Source organism: Scyliorhinus torazame, chromosome 14 (genome assembly GCF_047496885.1).
Source record: "Scyliorhinus torazame isolate Kashiwa2021f chromosome 14, sScyTor2.1, whole genome shotgun sequence".
Classification (NCBI taxonomy): Eukaryota; Metazoa; Chordata; class Chondrichthyes; order Carcharhiniformes; family Scyliorhinidae; genus Scyliorhinus; species Scyliorhinus torazame.
This window is the reverse complement of record NC_092720.1, coordinates 171,733,877-171,756,608: the sequence shown is the minus strand read 5'-3', so window position 1 is coordinate 171,756,608 and position 22,732 is coordinate 171,733,877. Positions and strand designations below refer to the sequence as shown.

The 22,732-nt window shown below is 47.7% G+C and overlaps 1 protein-coding gene across 1 annotated transcript in view; it reads right to left on the bottom strand.

Annotated features, from left to right (window-relative positions):
- The window catches only part of LOC140389079 (uncharacterized), a 121,335-nt gene that overhangs the window by 25,379 nt on the left and 73,224 nt on the right, over window positions 1-22,732 (bottom strand). Inside the window, exons 6-8 of the mRNA XM_072473238.1 lie at window positions 19,324-19,869; window positions 4,921-5,068; window positions 670-1,153 (exon numbers count right to left, since the gene is read on the bottom strand). Of these exons, the coding sequence (XP_072329339.1) occupies window positions 670-1,153; window positions 4,921-5,068; window positions 19,324-19,869 (1,178 nt within the window). The remainder of the gene's footprint in view (window positions 1-669; window positions 1,154-4,920; window positions 5,069-19,323; window positions 19,870-22,732) is intronic.

Sequence of the window (22,732 nt, the reverse complement as noted above, 5' to 3'; positions counted from 1 at the left end):
AGGATCGGGGGGGGGGGGGGGGGGGGAGGAGGAACCAGAAGGACTCTCAGGGTTGTTAATATATACTGTATAGTATGTATAGGTCGTTGCTACAGATAATTATATATTGGACTGTTAAATTATATTTTTGGAGAGTGTTACTTGTGACAAGGCAGTTGCCAATTAGGGCTAGTTTTCATTTTTGTTATTTATTATTTATTCATTTTTTGTTTATAAAATAGGTCATTGTTATTTGTGTTGTTATAATATTGTGTAAAGGATGCACAATGTACTGTGTTGGTTGACCAAAAATTTTCAATAAAATATTTAATAAAAAAAAAAGGATGGACATGCCCAGTGACCAATGGCAGGCGTCTGGGGGAGGGGTTTAGAGACAGAAACTGGTGTGACGCTTTCTCCAGTGAAAGGTTCAATTACAGTGCGTTACCCCCACGACAGAAATAATGTCAACACTGCCTGTAATGAAGAGAGCTGTAACCTGGAGCTGGAATGTCAGTGTAAACGAGGCTGTAAGGCGTTTCACACACTTAACACGTTATTCCTCAGATTTCTCACTGTCAGATGTCAGTATTGAGCTGCCTGTGAGCAATAGGACAGAGCAACATTTGTCCATTAATTTATTACAGCCCAATAAATACTATGAACAGGTAACCCTGAGTGTTCCCTTACCTTGTAGTGTTCAACTGCCATTTGCAGGTGTAGGAATTTATGGGCTGAATGTGAGGAAGAATCTAGACAACTGACACAGATCAGAATCTCATCCACCTCACAGAACAGGATGAGCTTTTCCCGGTGTTCCTCACAGAGAGACTGCTCCCTCTCTGTGTCCTCTCTCAGATTCTCCCATTCTTCCTCACACAGAGAGCGATCCTGCTCCAGTTTCAGCTCCAGCTGCCTGGTTTTCTCACAGAGATTGACCAACACCTTGTTACTGGTGAAACTTCTCCGGGGGAGAACCTGCTGACATTCCGGGCAGGACACAGCCTGACGCTGCTTTCCCCAAAACTTCTGGATACAGGATTTACAGAAGTTGTGCTCACAGTCCAGCCGCACCGGCTCCACAAACAGAGACTGACAGACGGAGCAGGTTAAATCCTCGCTCAGGTTTAAGACGTGTTCACTGACGGCCATCGCTGTTACTGCTCCTCGTTCTCTTATTCAATTAAGTTTCAGTTTCATTTCCCCCCAGGAACTCATAAGATTCACATCACACCCTGTGCTCTTAAAGGGGCACTGTCACCCAGCCAGATTTTCTGGCAAAAGAAAATCTTTCTTTCAAAGTCCATTCCAGAAGATAACAACGGCGTAATTCTTGGATCTGGGGGTCAGTTTGAAGATGAAAATCTGGCGAGAGTTTAGGAATTTGAAGAGGGATTCATCCACGTGTTGTGACAGAAAGACAAGAGGAGAATGATTTTCTCATTACCCCAGCCAGAAATGCTACTTTACAAATATTCCTGCTTGAAAAATATTTTATTGAGGCATTTATATATTTACACATCAAACACAATAATAAAACAAAACAAGCCAACATGGCTGCAAATAACCAACTCACATAAATACCTAACACCCCACCATCCTATGCCTCGATCCCCTACTTCCCCATTTTATCCCCTCCCACCGCTGTGCTGCCATCTTCATTCACCTGAGGAAGGAGCAGCGCTCCGAAAGCTAGTGACATTGAAACAAACCTGTTGGACTTTAACCTGGTGTAAGACTTCGTACTGTGCTCACCCCAGTCCAACGCCGGCATCTCCACATCATGGCATCTTAACTGTTCTCGAATAAGTCGATGAATGGCTGCCATCTCCGGGAAAACCCCTCCACAGACCCTCTCAGGTGAACTTTATTTTTCCTAGGCTGAGAATCTGTCAGGTCACTGACCCACAACCCCCGGTTTCAGGGGCCCCCGAGTGCCTCCATTCTAATAATATCCGTCGCCGGGCTACCAGGGATGCAAAGGCCAAAATATCGGCCACTTTTGCCCCCTGGACACCTGCTTTCAGTACCTCCGACATAATGTCGGCAAAGCCCTGCCAAGAATCCCCCAAGCTTCGGGCAAGCCCAAAATATGATTCGTGGGCCCACCCGCATTCCGCCCACACAGGTCTTCCACCCCTTCAAAAACTTGCTCATCCTGGTCACCGTCATGTACGCCCTGTGGCCCACCTTAAACTGAATAAGGCTAAGCCTAATGCACGATGAGGCTGCATTCATCCTCCTCAGAGCCTCCTCCCACAGCCCAACCTCCAACTCCCTACCTAACTCTTCCTCCCACTTACGCTTCACTACCCCTATCGGGGCACCCTTCCAATCCGTCAACTCCTTGTAAATTTCTGACACTTTACCCTCCCCTACCCCTGTTCTTGACACCACCTTGTCCTGTAGCCCCTGGGGTGGCAGGTGGGGAAACAACGGTACCTGCTTCCGGACAAATCACCATCCCCCCCCCCCCCCCCAGGACAAACCAGTGATTCCTACAGATCGGTGCCCAAACCGAGGCCCGAGCAGCCTCAAGTGCTTCCGCCACTGTCCCCACATCTCCGGGGCGTCACCACTACCGGGCCTGTGGAGTAGCTGGCCGGCGAGAACGGCAGCGGCGCCGTCAACAGTGCCCCAAACTCATGTCTTTACAAGAGGCTGTCCCCATCCACTCCCATACCGACCTGTCCCCCACTACCCGCTTCCTCACCATGGCTATATTCACTCTCCAGTAGTAGTTCATTAAATTTGGAAGAGCTAACCCACCCACCCCACCCCGAACCTGCTCCAGCTACACCTTCTTCACCCGCGGGGCGTTACCGCCCAAACAAACCCCCAAATTAGCTCATTCACCCTCCTGCAAAAAGCCTGAGGAATGAAGGTCGGGAGATTCTGAAACACAAACAAGAATCACGGGAGAACCGTCGTCTTCACCGACTGCACCTGTTCCGCCAGTGACAACAGGAGCGCATCCCACCTCCTAAAATCCCCCTTCATCTGGTCCACCAACCGAGCCAGATTCAGCTTGTGCAGCTGCTCCCACCCCTGCGCTACCTGAATACCCAAATACCAAAAGCTCCCCCCCACTACTCTTGACAGCAGCCACTTCCCCTGTCCCCTCGCTTGAATTGGAAAAACCTCGTTCTTCTCAATATTCAATTTGTACCCCAAGAACTGGCCAAATTCCTCCAAAATACTCATAATCCCCCAATACCTTCCAATGGGTTCAAAATATAAAGCAGCAAGTCTTCCGCGTGCAGCAAAACCCAATGTCCCCCCCCCCCCCCCCCGACTATCCACTGCCAGTCCCTTGACATTCTCAGCACCATTGCCAATGGATCTATAGCCAAGGCAAAAGCAGTGGGGAGAGTGGACATCCCTGCCTCATCCCCTGATGCAACGTGACATATTCCAAACCCACCCGGTTCATCCTCACACTCGCTACCGCCGCCCGGTACAATAGCCGGACCCAACCCACAAACCCCTGCCCAAACCCAAATCGCCCCAGCACCTCCACAATTAGTCCCAGTCCACCCGATCGAAGGGCGCCTCTGCATCTATGGCGAACACACTTCTTCCCTCCGGGGGCATCATTATAACATTCAACAGCCGCCTGATGTTGGCCGACAAATGCCTCCCCTTAACAAACCCCATCTGGTCCTCCCATATCACCCCTGGCACACAGTCCCCAATCCTCGAGGCCAGGACCTTGGCCAGTAATTTGGCGTCCACATTTCACAGCGAAATTGGCCTGTGTTATGGGCCAGATTTTGACAACCCCAAAGTGTATCATGGAGTTCACCTGACCCACAACTTTTAATAGATTGTGGTATGGGGAGCACACGGCCCACTCTACAGGTGTGGTACAACAGAAATGGAAAAGTATTTTTTAAAGCAAAACAATGTTTATTCTATGAACTCAAGTTAACCTTTTTAAAACATACAGTGAATATCTTGGCAACCATTAACTCAAATACAACCCCCAAAGAATACAACACTAAGTAACCCTTTATAAATTCCCAAACAACATCCAGAAGACAAAAGAAACATCTTTTAACAGAAGCACATCAGGTTTAAATTCACAACTGAAAACAGTTATAATTCTGAATTCACCAAATGACCAAGAGATAGTCTTTTCATGGCAGAGAGAGCAACAGTACACCTGCTTTGTCTGGCTTCAGCTCCAACACTGAAATGAAACCAAAAAAACACAGACACACCCAAGTTTTCTCAAAGTGAAATTAAAAAGCAGACCAGAGCTCAGCTCCACCCACACTCAAACATCACTGCTGTAACATGAGCAGCCAAACATTTCTTAAAGCGACTTCTCATGACACCTGGAGGACCAACACTGCTCCGGATGCTTGTCCCTCTTTAAATTAAGGAGATTGAGGCCTGCAATGGCGTCGTGAGGAGCACCCCCTGCTCCCTTGCCTCATTAAACACCCTTACCAGCAGGGGCCCCAGGTCCCCTGAAAACGTTTTGTAAAATTCCACCGGGAACCCGTCCAGTCCGGGCCCTTCCCCGCCTGCATCGCCCCCATACCCTCCACCACCTCCACCAGCCAAGTGGGGGCTCCCAGTCCCTCCACCAGATCCCCCTCCAACCTCAGGAACGCCAACCCCTCCAAAAAATGCCCCATTCCCTCCACCCCTGCTGGGGGTTCCGACTCATACAGTCTCTTAAAAAATCCCCATTCACCCCCACCGGATCCAAGACCACGTTCCCTCCCCTAGTCCTCACCTTCCCGATCTCCCTCGCTGCCTCCTGCTTCCTCAATTGATGTGCTGACATCCTACTCGCCTTTTTCCCGTATTCATCTGGAAGATGTGCTCTCTCAGTGGCCTGCAGACTCGATCCCTATCGTGGAGTTTGTGAATGCTTCTCAGGGAATCCTGTTGCTATTGGTCCTGAAACAACACCTAAAGAACCTGTACGGCTTCTCAGACAGTAAACTCCAGAAATATCCTCCTTCTGAATCTGCCAAAGTGTGCGACGAAGCGGTCAACAGAAAATCAAGAGTGCACTTTAAACCCAGGCAAACACTGGATTTCCTGCGAAATGGAGTAGGACATGTGGAAATAACTGAAATGGTGAAGAGGACTATCGTCAAACAGTACTTAGATTTCAAAACGCTGATGGAACACTTGGATCCAGATGAAGAGGATGAAGATGGGGAATTGTCTGCCAACACTGCAGCCCGAAACAAAGCAATCAACGCACTTGTTGGAGGGAGTAGGCCAAAAAACAATGCAGAGACTGATGATGAGGAGAGTGATGGGGAGGAGCGAGCAGGCACAGGCATTGCAGGGGCAACCAGAAGATCTAAACGATTGCCTGGCGCGGGGGATGTTGGAGCTCAAATGCACGATGCTGTGGAAGTGATGGACGTGATTGCCATTTGTTGCCTTAAGTATAAAGACAGACTACAGATTGCCAGAGTTGTGGATAAGACCAGCACTGGTTTCAGTGTACATTGGTTGGCCGGTTCATATAGTGGCTCTTGGACAGAGGTTAAATGCAGAGAGGGCCGCAAGCTGGTGCCTTGGGGTGACAGTATCAAAGAGTCGGACATCATTTACAAGAAAATTGCTCTGAAGCGTGCAAATAAGCTGACTAACAAAGTAGTTCAGACTTTACGATCACTGTATGCAGCAAAGGAGGCATCTTCCTGCTAGCACAACTAAAACTGCAGCCAAATTCACAGCAGTGAGGAGAATAAACTTAGGGCTAAAAGACCACATTCTGACAACACTTATAAAAAGAGTGGTTTCACAGTCTGCAAAACTCTACTGGGATCCAGACAAGACAGATGAGAAGGGGCGATTGTCAGATACCATTTTCTTGTGGGAGCTTCCTTCACTGTTGTACAGCCAAATCTTCTCGATTGATTTTAACTCCCACTGTATTATAGTTTAACAAAACAAAAAATTGTTTATATCTTGGAAAAATAATTCTGTTTAAAAATAAAAGTTACGTTTTTCCCGTATTCATAGACCGCACCTTTAACTCTCCTCAACTGCCCTACCGCCTTACCCGTGGATATCAGCCCAAACTCCATCAGTAGTTTCTGTCGCTCCCTCAGCAACCCTGCCTCCGGGGCCTCCGGATACCCCCGATCCACCTGCAAAATTCCATCCACTAACCTCGTCCAGACTGGTCGCTGTGTGCAGGTATTGAAATAAACTCCCCCCTCACCACTGCCTTCAGTGCCTCCCACAGCGTGGCGTCCAAAACCTCAACCGTGTCATTAGGCTCCGCATATCCCCGAATAGCAGCCCTCACCCACTCACAAACCTCCTCATCTGCCAACAGCCCCACGTCCAACCTCCACTGCGGGCGCTGTCCCCTCCCCCGATTCACCTGCAAATCCATCCAATGCGGCGCATGGTCTGAAACCAGAATTGTCGAGTACTCCGAACGGACCACCCCCGCCAACAACATCCAATCCAACAAAAAATAGTTGATCCGGGAGTACACCATATGCACAAGAGAGAAAAATGAGAATTCCTTCATCTTCGGCCTATAAAACCCCCACGGGTCCACTCCCCCATACGCTCCATAAAACCCTCTCAGTTTCCTCACAACCGCCGATACTCTCCCCGACCAGTCCAATTTTGGCTCCAGAACTGTGTTAAAATCTCCCCCATTATCATCCGGTGCGAGTCCAGGTTCGGGATCTTCCCAACATCTGCCTCATAAACTCTACATTATCCCAGTTCGGGGCATAAACATTCACCAATACCACCAGCATCCCTTCTAATTTCCCACTCACCATAACGCACCTCCTCCCGGAGTCTGTCACTATGTTCCCCACTTCAAAAGCTGCCTGTTTTTTTACGACCGCCACCCCCCTCATCTTCAAATCCAATCCTGAGTGAAATACCTGCCCTATCCACACTGCCCTATCCACCCTGCCCTATCCACCCTGCCCTATCCACACTTTCCTGAGCCCAGTCTGGTCCCCAATCCTCAGGTGCTTTTCCTGTACAAATGCCACGATGGTCCTTTAGGCTCCTCAGATGCGCCTACACACGAGCCCTCTTGACCAGCCCATTCAGCCCTCTCACATTCCATGTGATCAGCCTGGTCGGGAGACCTCATGCTTCCCCCCCCCACCCCCCCCCCCCCACCCCCCCCACCCCCTACCCCCATGCCGGTCAGCCATGTCCCCTCCTGGGCCAGCCTCCAGCCCCCGCCCCACACCCCATCAGGCCCGCCCTCTGACGTCCACCATCATCAACCCCTCCCCATACTAGATTTCAAAGGCCCCTCCCCTGTCAGCAGTCCCCCCCCCCCCCCACGAAACAACAATCCCAGCCCCCATCAACACTCTAACCATCTGCTCACCCCCCACTGTGCATCCGTGATCTAGCCCGCCCAGCTAGCCTGGCATCCCCGCCCATGGTGCCTAGCCTCCTACCCCCACAGATTCCACACCCGTCCCCCACGCTCAAACAATATCCCTGTCCAAACACCAACACCAAAATTCAAAGACCAAAAACAAAGAAAAGAGCGACCATCCCTCCCCCATAGAAGAACACAGGACAATGACCCCCAAAGAAAAAAGAACAGCTCCTCCAAAGTTCAATGTCCTCATTCTCCTGCCAGTTCATTATCCCTCAAAAACTCCACCACTTAGGTTAGGTGGATTGGCCATGCTGAATTGCCCTTAGTGTCCAAAAATGTTAGGAAGGGGGCTATTGGGTTATGGGGATAGGGTAGAAGTGAGGGCTTAAGTGGGTCGGTGCAGACTAGATGGGCCGAATGGCCTCCTTCTGCACTGTATGTTCTGTGTATCTGTGAACTTTCTCCGTTGTCCCAAGGTAAAATTCACAGCCATTGTAGGTCACCTAGAGGTGAGCCGGGTGCGGCTTCTCAAATTTCACCCTCTTCTTAAAGAGGCAGCCTTCACATTATTAAAACCCGCTCTTCTCTTGGCCAGCTCCGCACCCAGGTTCTGGTACACTCAGAGTTCACTGCCCTCCCAGGTACATTGCCTCATCTGCTTGGCCCACCTCAGGATCCGCTCCTTGTCCAGAAACCGATGCAATCGCGCCACTATCGCCCTCGGCAGCTCGTTACCCTGTGGCTTTCTCATCGGGGCCACAGCGCCCGGTCCACCTCCATGGGCCGTTCAAAGGCCCCCTCGCCCAGCAACTTCTCGAACATCCTGGCCACATACGAGCCAGCGTCCGCTCCCTGAATGCCCTTCGGCAACCCCACGATCCTCAGGTTCTGTTTCCGGGAACGGTTCTCCAGGTCTTCCACCTTCTCTTGTAGCCACATCTGAATATCCCGCATGACCCCCACCTTGGCTGCCATTGAGGCAAATGTTCCTGATGCTCCCCTATCGTCTCCTCCACCTTCTGGATCGCCTGGCTTTGAGATTCCTGCCTCACCTCCACGCGGTTGAGCCCCACCAGTACAGGATGTCTTCAGATTTGTGGGGGGTACTTTAAAAACATCAGAAGATGTGACAATGGCATCCTCCATTTGTTGATCAGTTATCCTGCACATTGTTTGTCTGTCTCACATTTCTTAATTGCAACAACCCTCATGTAAGGCTGTGATTGTCTGTGCATATTTCAACACCCTAGCTCTGCCTTCACCTGGCACTCCAAATAAACCCAAGTTAATAAACCCACATTTTGCACCTCCATCCTGTATCAATCCCAAACTAATCCCACTGCTCCACTCACTCCCCATACCCTTGGATCAATCCGACACGAGTCCCACTGCTCCACCCTCTCCCCATAGCCCTGCATCAATCCCATATGCGTCCCACTGCCACACTCTCTCCCCATAACCCTGCATCTAACCCAAACTAATCTCACTACTCCACTCACTCCCCATAGCCCTGTATCAATCCCAAACTAATCCCACTGCCCCACTCTCTCCCCATAGCCCTGTATCAATCCCATATGAGTCCCACTGCCCCACTCTCTCCCCATAGCCCTGTATCAATCCCAAACTAATCTCACTACTCCACTCACTCCCCATAGCCCTGTATCAATCCCAAACTAATCCCACTGCCCCACTCTCTCCCCATAGCCCTGTACCAAACCCAAACTAATCCCACTGCCCCACTCTCTCCCCATAGCCCAGTATCAATCCCAAGCTAATCTTACTGCCCCACTCTCTCCCTATAGTTCCATCTCAACCCCAACCTAACAACACTCCACTCTGTCCCTATAGTTCCGTATCAATCCCAAACTATTGCCACTGACTAGATCTCTCTGCTAATATTTTTCTTTGTATGATCCATTTTATTTATTATTTATGTGCATGTAGTGTACTTCACTATTTCTTTTCACATTCCTTGATAGTTGAATTTTTGTTCTCATTTCCAATGTTTTATTTACTTCTTTTCACTTGCTCTTGAATTCTTTGCCTTCTGACACACAACGTTCTGATCCCGCAGCAGAGGAAACACAAGGTTCCATAGATCCTGAATCTTCCCCAGCAGGAGTCCCTGTGGATGGAACCCAGTGCTGCTAGCACCAACCTGACCCTCAGTAGTGTACCAGCACAGTAGCATTGTGGATAGCACAATTGCTTCACAGCTCCAGGGTCCCAGGTTCGATTCCGGCTTGGGTCACTGGCTGTGTGGAACCTGCACATCATCCACGTGTGTGCGTGGGTTTCCTCCGGGTGCTCCGGTTTCCTCCCACAGTCCAAAGATGTGCAGGTTAGGTGGATTGGCCATGATAAATTGCCCTTAGTGTCCAAAATTGTCCTTAGTGTTGGGTGGGGTTACTGGGTTATGGGAATAGGGTGGAGGTGTTGACCTTGGGTAGGGTGCTCTTTCCAAGAGCCGGTGCAGACTCGATGGGCCGAATGGCCTCCTTCTGCACTGTAAATTCTATGATAAAACCTGCCCCCAGAGAGTCCCGAGTTATTGTGGGCACTACACCTTCATTTCTCTGCTGATTGTGTCCACTTCCGACTTGATAACCAAGCCCCGCCCACTCAATGGCCATGAACACTGACAACCCTCCTTACCGGTCACCCCCACTCCCTTGTTCCCCTCACTCCAAGCACCATTCACTCCCAGACCCACCAATCACTCGACAATCCTGTGACTATTTATCATAGTGCTTCCTTTCATTAATGATTTTTATATGTTTATGAAGAAAGGTGTCATTTCTATTCTAGCTGAAAAACACCACATTACAATTAAGCATCTACAATCAAGGCACAATTTAGAATTGACCACATACAATAAGAGCATCGTCTGACTCTCAAAATCTGATCCTCAACCTGGAAACAAAGTCCCTGCCCAGAATAACCCTTAATAACAACAACAACTTGTGTTCATGTATTGCCTTTAATATAATGAAAATGATCAACGCACTTCACAGGAGCATTATGAAACAGAGAGAGGCACCGAGTCACATGAGAAGATATCACAACACAGACGAAACAATTGGTCAATGAGCTGGATTTTAAGGAGTGTCTGAATAGAAGAAAGCAGAGGTGGTGAGGCAGAGGGAGGGAATTCCAGAGCTTGGGGCTGAGGCAGTTGTCGGCAGAACCAACAATGGTGCAGAGATTCATCAAAGTTAGGGCCTCACAGAGTCCAGAAGTAGAAGGATGTAGCTATCCCAGACGGATGTGAGGTTAATGGAGATTGTAGAGATACAGGGAGGGGAAGAGCCAGGAAGGGATATGAAATCAAGGATGAGAATTTTAAAAATCAATGGTTCCTTCCTTGAGAGTTAACATGGGCCAACAAACACGGGGGGGGGGGGGGGGGGGGGGGGGTTGGGGAATGGAACCTGAGTCATGACACAGGCAGCAGAGTTTTAAATCACCTCAAAGTTATGGAGGGTAGAATGTTGGAGCCCAGCGAGGAGTGGGTTGGAATATCACATGTAGGTAGAGTGCTCTTTCGGAGGGTTGATGCAGATGATGGGCCAAATGGCCTCCTGCACTGTAGGGACTCTATGATTGTAGAGGTAATGAATTCAAGAATGAGGGCTTCAGTAGCACATGAGCTGAGACAGGGGGGAAATCAGACAATATTACAGAGAGAAATAGGCAGCTTTGGTGAAGTGTGAATATGAGGCCGGATACTCGCCTTGGGATCAATGTTGTTTTATTCTTCCGTAGGATGTGGTTGTTGCTGACAAGGACAGCATTTCTTGCACATCCAGAATTGCTCCTGACAACTAAGTGGCCATTTCAGAGGGCAATTAAGAGTCAAGCATATCACTGAGTGTCTGGACTCACATGTAGACCAGACAAGGTAAGGATGGAAGATGCGGACATCCGGTGGCGACCATGCTGTAGATGGCCATGGACCTGGTAGTTTCCCTGTCGATTTTTTTTTTCTTACCGAAAGTCCTGATCGGACTTGTGATTTCAGTCCCGAAGTGCGTCACTTTGTGAAAGTGCCGGGCTTTTTCCCAAGCGATCCAGCATGCATCCAGTGAAGAGTCACGGTGGAAAAACAAACAGCAGCAGACTGACCGCGAAGCTCTGGAGAGCAAGGTAGAAGGCGTGATGGCGGCGGGCCCGGAACCTGTGCTCCCGGCCGAATGGTCTACTGCACAGTTGGTGCACTTCTTAACCTCACAATTCCGAAAACAGAGGATGAAAATCTCCGAAGACCAGTTAAGGGCCATTGACCTGATAAAAGCTGCCGTGGAGAGGGTTGAGCAGCGGTTGGAGGCCCAGGGCGCTTCACTCCAAATCTGTCACCGAACACGAGGACCGGTTGGCTGTGATGGAAGCAGAGTTTTCCCTGGGCTTGGATTAGTACCTGGGAATATAATGTTATTGGTATTACGGAGACTTGCTTGAGGGAAGGGCAAGATTGGCAACTAAATATCCCAGGGTATAGATGGTTCAGGAGGGATAGAGAGGGAGGCAAAAGGGGTGGAGGAGTTGCATTTTTGGTCAGAGATGATACCACAGCTGTGATTAAAGAGGGCATGATGGAGGATTCAAGCACTGAGGCAATATGGGTAGAGCTAAGAAATAGGAAGGGTGCAGTAACATTGTTGGGACTTTACTACAGGCCTCCTAAAAGCGAGCGTGAAGTAGAGGTACAAATATGTAGACAGATTACAGAAAAATGTCAGAGCAATAGGGTGGTCGTGATGGGAGATTTTAACTTCCCCAACATTGAATGGGACTCAGGTAGTGTTGGAGGCGTAGATGGAGCAGAATTTGTACGGAGCATTCAGGAGAGTTTTTTAGAGCAGTATGTAAATAGTCCGACTCGGGAAGGGGCCATATTGGACCTGGTATTGGGGAATGATCCCGGCCAGGTGGTTGAAGTTTCAGTCGGTGATTAATTTGAGAATAGCAATCACAATTCCGTAAGTTTTAGAATACTCATGGACAAGGACGAGAGTGGTCCTAAAGAAAGAGTGCTAAATTGGGGAAAGGCCAAGTATAACAAAATTCGGCAGGAGCTAGGGAATGTGGATTGGGAACAGCTCTTTAAGGGTAAATCCACATTTGAAATGTGGGAGTCTTTGAAGGAAAGGTTGATTAGAGTGTAGGACAGACATGTCCCTGTGAAAATGAGGGATAGAAATGGCAAGATTAGGGAACCATGGATGATGGGTGGAATTGTGAGACTAGCTAAGATGAAAAAGGAAGCATACATAAGATCTCGGCGACTTAAATCTGATGAAGCTTTGGAGGAATATCGGGAAAGTAGAACAAATCTCAAACGCGCAATAAAGAGGGCTAAAAGGGGTCATGAAATATCTTTGGCTAACAGGGTTAAGAAAAATCCCAAAGCCTTTTATTCGTATAAAAGGAGCAAGAGGGTAACTAGAGAAAGGATTGGCCCAGTCAAAGACAAAAGAGGGAATTTATGCGTGGAGTCAGAGGAAATGGGTGAGATTCTTAATGAGTACTTTGCATCGGTATTCACCAAGGAGAGGGACATGACGGATGTTGAGGCTAAGGATGGATGTTTAAATACTCTAGGTCAAGTCGGCATAAGGAAGGGGGAAGTTTTGGGTATTCTAAAAGGCATTAAGGTGGACAAGTCCTCAGGTCCGGATGGGATCTATCCCATGTTACTGAGGGAAGCGAGGGACGAAATAGCTGGGGCCTTAACAGATATCTTTGCAGCATCCTTGAGCACGGGTGAGGTGCCGGAGGACTGGAGAATTGCTAATGTTGTCCCTTTGTTTAAGAATGGTAGCAGGGATAGTCCAGGGAATTATAGGCCTGTGAGCTTGACATCAGTGGTAGGCAAACTGTTGGAGAAGATACTGAGCGATAGGATCTATTCACATTTGGAAGAAAATAGACTTATCAGTGATAGGCAGCATGGTTTTGTGCGGGGAAGATCATGTCTTACAAACCTAATAGAATTCTTTGAGGAAGTGACAATGTTAATTGATGAGGGAAGGGCTGTAGATGTCATATACATGGACTTCAGTAAGGCGTTTGATAAAGTTTCCCATGGCAGGTTGATGGAAAAAGTGAAATCGTATGGGGTTCATGGTGTACTAGCTAGATGGATAAAGAACTGGCTGGGCAACAGGAGACAGAGAGTAGTGGTGGAAGGGAGTGTCTCAAAATGGAGAAAGGTGACTAGTGGTGTTCCACAGGGATCCGTACTTGGACCACTGTTGTTTGTGATATACACAAATGATCTGGACGAAGGTATAGGTGGTCTGATTAGCAAGTTTGCAGATGATACTAAGATTGGTGGAGTTGCAGATAGCGAGGAGGACTGTCAGAGAATACAGCAAAATATAAATAGATTGGAGAGTTGGGCAGAGAAATGGCAGATGCAGTTTAATCCAGGCGAGGTGATGCATTTTGGAAGATCTAATTCAAGAGTGGACTATATGGTCAATGGAAGAGTCCTGGGGAAAATTGATGTACAGAGAGATCTGGGAATCCAGGTCCATTGCACCCTGAAGGTGGCAACGCAGGTCGATAGAGTGGTCAAGAAGGCATACAGCATGCCTGCCTTCATCGGACGGGGTATTGAGTACAAGAGTCGACAGGTCATGTTACAGTTGTATAGGACTTTGGTTAGGCCACATTTGGAATACTGCGTGCAGTTCTGGTCGCCACATTACCAGAAGGATGTGGATGCTTTAGAGAGGGTGCAGAGGAGGTTCACCAGGATGTTGCCTGGTATGGAGGGTGCTAGCTATGAAGAAAGGTTGAGTAGATTAGGATTGTTTTCGTTGGAAAGACGGAGGTTGAGGGGGGACCTGATTGAGGTCTACAAAATCATGAGAGGTATGGACAGGGTGGATAGCAACAAGCTTTTTCCAAGAGTGGGGGTGTCAATTACAAGGAGTCACGATTTCAAGGTGAGAGGGGGAAAGTTTAAGGGAGATGTGCGTGGAAAGTTTTTTACGCAGAGGGTGGTGGGTGCCTGGAACGCTTTGCCAGCAGAGGTGGTAGAGGTGGGCACGATAGCATCATTTAAGATGCATCTAGACAGATATATGAATGGGTGGGGAACAGAGGGAAGTAGATCCTTGGAAAATAGGCAACAGGTTTAGATAAAGGATCTGGATCGGCGCAGGCTGGGAGGGCCGAAGGGCCTGTTCCTGTGCTGTAATTTTCTTTGTTCTTTGTTCTTTGATTTCCGGCAGTTTTAAAAAGGTATGGGATAGAGTGGACGAGCTAAAGAACCATGAGTGGTGGCTGAATGTCCGGACAGTGGGTCTCCCAGAGGGGCTGGAAGGTTCGCAGCCATCGGAGTCTGTTGCACAGATGCTGCAGAAGCTGGTAGGTGAGGAGGTTTTTAATCATCACCCAGAGGTGGCTCGCACATACAGGGCGCTGAGAAGGAACCTGAAGGGAGGTGAACAACCAAGGGCGATGGTGGTGGGCCTGCATAGATTCCTGGACAAGGAAAAAAGGCCCATGCAGCTGGAGAAAAGCGTGTAGGAGGGGAGCGTTATCAGTATCTACCCCGATTAGGGTGTGGAACTGGCTAAGCACCATGCTGGTTTTAATAAAGTCAAGGCAGTTCTCCACAAAGTTGTGAGATTTGGTCCGCTTGTGGATCACTTCTTGGACAACCCGGAGGAGGTGGGCAGGTTTCTTCAAGATCAAAGGATAGGGAATTTGTCAATATGTTAAACCGTTAAAATGTTCTTCTTCTGGGTTGTAGGGGACTGTATTATTAGTTTGATTGCTGAGTTTTCTAATACTATTACTAAGTTCCTCTGTTCATCGCTCTCCTCAGTTTTCTTCTTCGTTATTTTGAGGCAGGACAAGAGCTCATGAGCTGGAGGATGTGGGGGGGGGGCGGGGGAGAGGGGGAGAAATCTGCTTACTCAGGTACTTGCCTTTTTTATTTGTCTGGGATCGGGTATCGGAGATTTGGTGAGTTCAGGATAATGGTTTCATGCAGGAGCCACCATGCTGGTGTGAAAACCAGAAAATGGAGGAGATGCGGAGGACAAAATGGTGTAAGGAGGGTAGAGTTTGGTATATTTCTTTCTTTAGGCTTAGCTGGAGGCTGGGGTTTGGGAGGGGGTATGGGATAGCTGACGGTTTGAGTTTTATTCAGGTGCTGCAATCTGGGAGCCTGGCGGTGGCCTCATTAGGTGCGGTCTGAGGACCTGGGGAGTTTGGCTCAAACAGAAATATGGCCGATTGTTGGGGAGCAGGGGGGTTGTGGAGGGTAGGAGCCCCCTTACTCGATTGATAATTTGGAATGTTCAAGGCCTGAATGGCCCTGTTAAAAAGTCACGTATTTTTACTCATCTGAAGAGCCTGGGGGCAGACTTGATTTTTCTACAGGTGGCAGACCAGACAAACCTGAGAAGAGCATGGGCTGGCCAGGTGTATCACTCTGGTCTGGATATGAAGGCGAGAGGAATGGCCGTAGTGATAAGTAGAAGGGTGTCTTTTTCAATGAAAAGGCTCATTGCAGATCCGAGTGGTAGATATGTATTGGTAAGCGGGCAGTTGGAGGACTTTCCAGTGCTACTGTGCAATATATATGCCCCAAATTGTGATGATGTAGACTTTATGAGGCGGGTTCTGTCCCTGATCCCGGACCTACATCCATACAGACTCATCCTAGTGGGAGCATTTATTACAGTTCTGGACCCGGAGCTGGACCGATCAAGCCCTAAATCTGGGAGGACTTGGCTCTTTGGGAGGTTTAAGGCGAGAGAGTTTCCCTTTTTTTCACATGTCCACAAATGTTATTCCCGAATAGATTTTTTTGTTTTGGACAAGTCGATGATGCCTAGAGTTGCAAGAATAGAATACTCGGCCATTGTGGTGTCTGATCACACCCCTTACTGGGTAGGCCTGCGGGCGGTGAAACCGTCCACTTTAGAGCCCAGTCGCGATTAGATGTTGGTCTCCTTGCGAATAAGGGATTATGTGAGAGATTAGGAGGTGTCATTCCTAATTATGTGGATCGGAACGACACTGGTGAGGTCTCCGCTGGGGTGCTGTGGGAGGCACTGAAGTCGGTGGTGAGGGGAGAACTTATTTCGATCCAGGCACGTAGGCTAAAGGTGGAGCGAGGAGAACACTCGAGATTGATGGAGGCGACCTCAACAGCCTCCCCGAACAGGCGCCGGAATGTGGCGACTAGGGGCTTTTCACTGTAACTTCATTTGAAGCCTACTTGTGACAATAAGCGATTTTCATTTCATTTCATTTTCATTCCTGGAATCACAGGATGAAATACTGTTGAGGGAGCGTCAGAGGCTCCAGATGGAGTTTAATTTGGTCACCCCAGAGGAGACAGCTGCACAGAGCCAGAGGTTCTTGTATGAACGTGGAGAGTAGTCAGGTAGGATGCTCGCCCATCAACTGAGGAAGCAGACAGTGGCTAGGGTTACAGGTAGACTGAGGGACGAGGGGGGAGAGGTGGTCACAGACCCTGCGGGGATTAATAAAATCTTGGCGTCCTTTTATCGAAGGCTCCAATCAGAACCTCCATCGGGGGATGAACTGAGAAGTAGATTCCGAGATGGGTTGGAGTTTCCAACGGTAGGTCAGGCTAGGGCGCAGGGATTGGGGGCTCCAGTAGGTCTGCGGGAGCTGCTCGGATGTGCAAATTCAATGTAGTCAGGGAAGGCCCCGGGACCGGACGGATTTCCAGTCGAACGTTTTGGTACGCTGTTGGGTCCGTTGTTGGTACGGATGTACAATGAGTCGCTGGAGTGTGGCTAGCTCCCCCCTATGCTGTTGCAGGCTCCCATCTCCCTTATCCACAAAAGTGATAGGGATCCTGATCAATGCGGATCTTACCATCCAATGTCCCTCCTGAATGTTGATGCAAAGCTTCTGGCCAAGATCTTGGCAACCCGTATTGAGGGATGTGTACTGTAAGTAGTTGGAGAGGATCAAACTGGCTTTGTAAAATGCAGAGCATTGACATCTAATACTCGAAGGCTAGTTGACGTAATCATGATGCCCACCAGAGGAAATGATGTGGAGGTTGTGCTGTCAATTTTGAGAAGGCATTCAACCGAGTGGAGTGGGCGTACCTTTTTGATGTTTTGGAGCTCAGGCAGGGATTTGTGGACTGGGTTCAATTGTTATATACAGCCCCAAAGGCAAGCATCTCCACTAATGGAGTTAGTTCTGAGTATTTCACTCTGCAGCATGGGACGAGCAGGGCTTTGTGTGGGCGGGGAGGGTTTGCCTGGAGAGGTGTAAACAAAGGGGTGGCCTGACCCTTCCCAATTTTCAGTGTTAATACTTGGATGCTAATATTGTTATTGTCTGAAGACGGATGTTGGACCAGGGATCGGTATGGTGTAGAATGGAGGAGGCCTTGTAGACGGACTTCCTCAAGGAGAATTGGCTTTGGCTCCCCTTCCATTTTCGCCAGTAGGTATTCATCAAACCCAGTGGTGGTTTCCACTTTGAAGGTTTGGAACCAGCGCCGATTACATTTTGGTTTGGAGGGCATGTACAGGAAGTAACCATAGATTAATTCCATCGAGCTTGGATGCCAGGTTTAAGGAATGGGACCGCTTGGGGATCCACTGCTGTGAGGACCTGTTCTTAGGTGGGAAGTTTGCGGACCTAACTAAGCTGATGGAGGCCTATCAAATGCCCAGCGGTAATGAGTTTAGGTATCTCCAGATAAGGTTTTTTTTTAGTTCTTTCCCAATGTTACCGTCCTTGGGTCTACAGGACGGCTCCTCTTGGATGTTGAGATTGGAGGGGGTAAGATCTCCAATGTGTATGCTGAGTTGGACAGTAGGGAGGAAGCCTCGATGGTGACGGTGCGACAGAGATGGGAAGAGGAGTTTGGAGGTGAGGTACGGGGATGGATTTGGGAGGAAGTGTTGCCTAGTGTTAATGCTTCCTCGTCTTGTGCTAGGCTCAGTCTAATACAGGTTATGGTTGTACACAGAGTGCATACGACATCGGCTAGGCTGAGCCGTTTCTTCCCGGAAGTGGCTGATCGATGTACACATTGTGACGGATCCCCAATGAACCATATCTGCATGTTCTGGTCCTGTCCAAAACTAGTGGGGTTTTGGAAGGGTGTTATGGATGTACTGTCTCGGGTGGGGTAGTGGTCACGCCTTCTCCATGCGTAGCTTTCTTTGGTGTGTCTGAGGCTCCTGCCGTCATGGTGGGAAGGGGGCTGACGTCGTGGCATTCGCCTCCTCACTGGCATGAAGGAGAATTTTGCTCAATTGGCGAACCACGGAACCACCGAGCACTGGGTCACGGGACCTTGCTGAGTTCCTTCATTTGGACAGAATCAAGTTTGCCATTAAAGTTTCGGATAAGGGGTTCTCCGTGAGCTGAAAGCTGTTTATTGAGTTTTTCAAGAACCACTAGACCGTGTGTGTGTGTGGGGGGGGGGAAAACAATACTAATTTTGTTCACTGTTAAGGGCCGGGGATTCATTATATGGTTTTACGAAGAAATAAAAGTATTTACTTTCTTTCTCGTTGAGGGCGTTGCCATACATTTTGGGGGCTCCTGTTATATTGTATTGTTCTAGTGTTATATGTATTGTTAATATGTTATGTGGTGTCTATTGTTGTTAATGTTATGGACTGTTTTGGATATGCCTTCAAATAAATTATCTTTCAAAACAAAAGTATGGAAGATAACCTCAGTGGACAAATTTGGGTTTTACCACAACTAAAGATAGTTAACGGTCACCCTTACTGAGGTGAGTTTTCATTAATTAGGTAAATAACACAGAGACCAGAACATGGACAAAACCATAACCCAACCTCACAAAACTGGTGACACAGGATGGGCTGGGTCACGTTTCATGACATTTTAGCTGGAACCTTCCCATCCCCACCCCCGGCAGCCCCTGATTCTCTCTCCCTCCTCATGGGAGATTAATATCAACATCACTTCCTTTGTTTCTGACACAGCTAAAATCTATGGTTTCAAATGACGCAGTTTAAGAGAAGCAGCATTTTTACCCTTATTGTCGGGCCCAGCCCAAAAATAAGGGAAGAGTTTCTCAGTGAAGGTGTCAGTGAAAGTGTGGAGAACGGACACGTCATCGGCATTGTAGAAGGTCAGATGTCCATCCTCATAGTCCAGGAAAACTCCGATGGTCTGGGGATTTACACCCGGGGTCAGGGGGACTAATGGACTTTCCGTCGCTCTGTATTCATTCCCAATTCTCAGACACACAGCCCAGTAACCTTTGCCAGCACCCAGTTTTATCCCTCCCTTCCTATTGGCTGATTCTCTGGCCACACCCACATCCCAGTTAGTCTTGTCCCCGACCTCCACCTCCCAGTAATGTTTCCCTGAAGTGAATCCCTGTGATCCCAGGACACAGTGACACGTGTCAAATCTCTCTGGATTATCAGGAAGTAGCTTGGATTCTCCATTACGGATTTTCACACTGGTTCGGTCCACAGACAGGGTGAGTTGAGGATGAGCTGTCTTTGGGTCCAGAGTCAATGAGGCTGCAACTGGGGAAATAAAAAATGCATCACAATAAATACATTAAACAGAGCAAGGTGCATGGAAACAGGTTACTATGCAATGTCCATACAACTTGCAACCCAGTCCATAATATGTGCGTTATTAAATGCCCCAGAGTGACAGATATTACAGACTATTACGGTTAGATGTATTCCCACACTCCCGTGTGTACAGTGAACAGATATTACAGACTGGGTATGGTGTACAGTTAGATATATTCCCAGACTCCAGTGTGTACAGTGAACAGATATTACAGACTGGGTACGGTGTACAGTTAGATGTATTCCCACACTCCCGTGTGTACAGTGGACAGATATTACAGAATGGGTATGGTGTACAGTTAGATATATTCCGAGACTCCCGTGTGTACAGTCAACAGATATTATAGACTGGGTACGGTGTACAGTTAGATATATTCCCAGACTCCAGTGTGTATAGTGAACAGATATTGCAGACTGGGTACGGTGTACAGTTAGATATATTCCCAGACTCCAGTGTGTACAGTGAACAGATATTACAGACTGGGTACGGTGTACAGTTAGATATATTCCCAGACTCCAGTATGTACAGTGAACAGATATTACAGACTTGGTACGGTGTACAGTTAGATATATTCCCAGTCTCCAGTGTGTACAGTGAACAGATATTATAGACTGGTTACGGTGTACAGTTAGATATATTCCCAGACTCCAGTGTGTACAGTGAACAGATATTACAGAATGGGTACGGTATACAGTTAGATATATTCCCAGACTCCAGTGTGTACAGTGAACAGATATTACAGACTGGGTACGGTGTACGGTTAGATATATTCCCAGACTCTAGTGTGTACAGTGAACTGATATTACAGACTGGGTACGGCGCACAGTTAGATATATTCCCAGACTGCAGTGTGTACAGTGAACAGATATTACAGACTGGGTACGGTGTACGGTTAGATATATTCCCAGTCTCCAGTGTGTACAGTGAACAGATATTACAGACTGGGTACGGTGTACGGTTAGATATATTCCCAGTCTCCAGTGTATACAGTGAACAGATATTACAGACTGGTAAGGTGTACAGTTAGATATATTCCCAGACTCCAGTGTGTACAGTGAACAGATATTACAGACTGGGTACGGTGTACGGTTAGATATATTCCCAGTCTCCAGTGTGTACAGTGAACAGATATTACAGACTGGGTACGGTGTACGGTTAGATATATTCCCAGTCTCCAGTGTGTACAGTGAACAGATATTACAGACTGGGTATGGTGTACAGTTAGATATATTCCCAGACTCCAGTGTGAACAGTGAACAGATATTACAGACTGGGAACGGTGTACAGTTAGATATATTCCAGACTCCAGTGTGTACAGAGAACAGATATTACAGACTGGGTATGATGTACAGTTAGATATATTCCCAGACTCCAGTGTGTACAGTGAACAGATATTACAGACTGGGTACAGTGTACAGTTAGATATATTCCCAGACTCCAGTGTGTACAGTGAACAGATATTACAGACTGGGTATGGTGTACAGTTAGATATATTCCCAGACTCCAGTGTGTACAATGAACAGATATTACAGACTGGGTATGGTGTACAGTTAGATATATTCACAGACTCATGTGTGTACAGTGAACAGATATTAAAGACTGTGTACGGTGTACAGTTAGATATATTCCCAGACTCCAATGTGTACAGTGAACAGATATTACAGACTGGGTACGGTGTACAGTTAGATATATTCCCAGACTCCAGTGTGTACAGTGAACAGATATTACAGACTGGGTACGGTGTACAGTTAGATATATTCCCAGACTCCAGTGTGTACAGTAAACAGATATTACAGACTGGGTACGGTGTACAGTTAGACATATTCCCAGATTCCAGTGTGTACAGTGAACAGATATTACAGACTGGGTACGATGTACAGTTAGATATATTCCCAGACTCCAGTGTGTACTGAACAGATATTACAGACTGGGTATGGTGTACAGTTAGATATATTCACAGACTCATGTGTGTACAGTGAACAGATATTAAAGACTGTGTACGGTGTACAGTTAGATATATTCCCAGACTCCAATGTGTACAGTGAACAGATATTACAGACTGGGTACGGTGTACAGTTAGATATATTCCCAGACTCCAGTGTGTACAGTGAACAGATATTACAGACTGGATACGGTGTACAGTTAGATATATTCCCAGACTCCAGTGTGTACAGTGAACAGATATTACAGACTGGGTACGGTGCACAGTTAGATATATTCCCAGACTCCAGTGTGTACAATGAACAGATATTACAGACTGGGTATGGTGTACAGTTAGATATATTCACAGACTCATGTGTGTACAGTGAACAGATATTAAAGACTGTGTACGGTGTACAGTTAGATATATTCCCAGACTCCAATGTGTACAGTGAACAGATATTACAGACTGGGTACGGTGTACAGTTAGATATATTCCCAGACTCCAGTGTGTACAGTGAACAGATATTACAGACTGGGTACGGTGTACAGTTAGATATATTCCCAGATTCCAGTGTGTACAGTGAACAGATATTACAGACTGGGGACGGTGTACAATTAGATATATTCCCAGACTCCAGTGTGTACAGTGAACAGATATTACAGACTGGGTACGGTGTACAGTTAGATATATTCCCAGACTCCAGTCTGTACAGTGAACAGATATTACAGACTGGGTACGGTGTACAGATAGATATATTCCCAGACTCCAGTGTGTACAGTGAACAGATATTACAGACTGGGTACGGTGTACAGTTAGATATATTCCCAGACTCTTGTGTACAGTGAACAGATATTACAGACTGGGTACGGTGTACAGTTAGATAT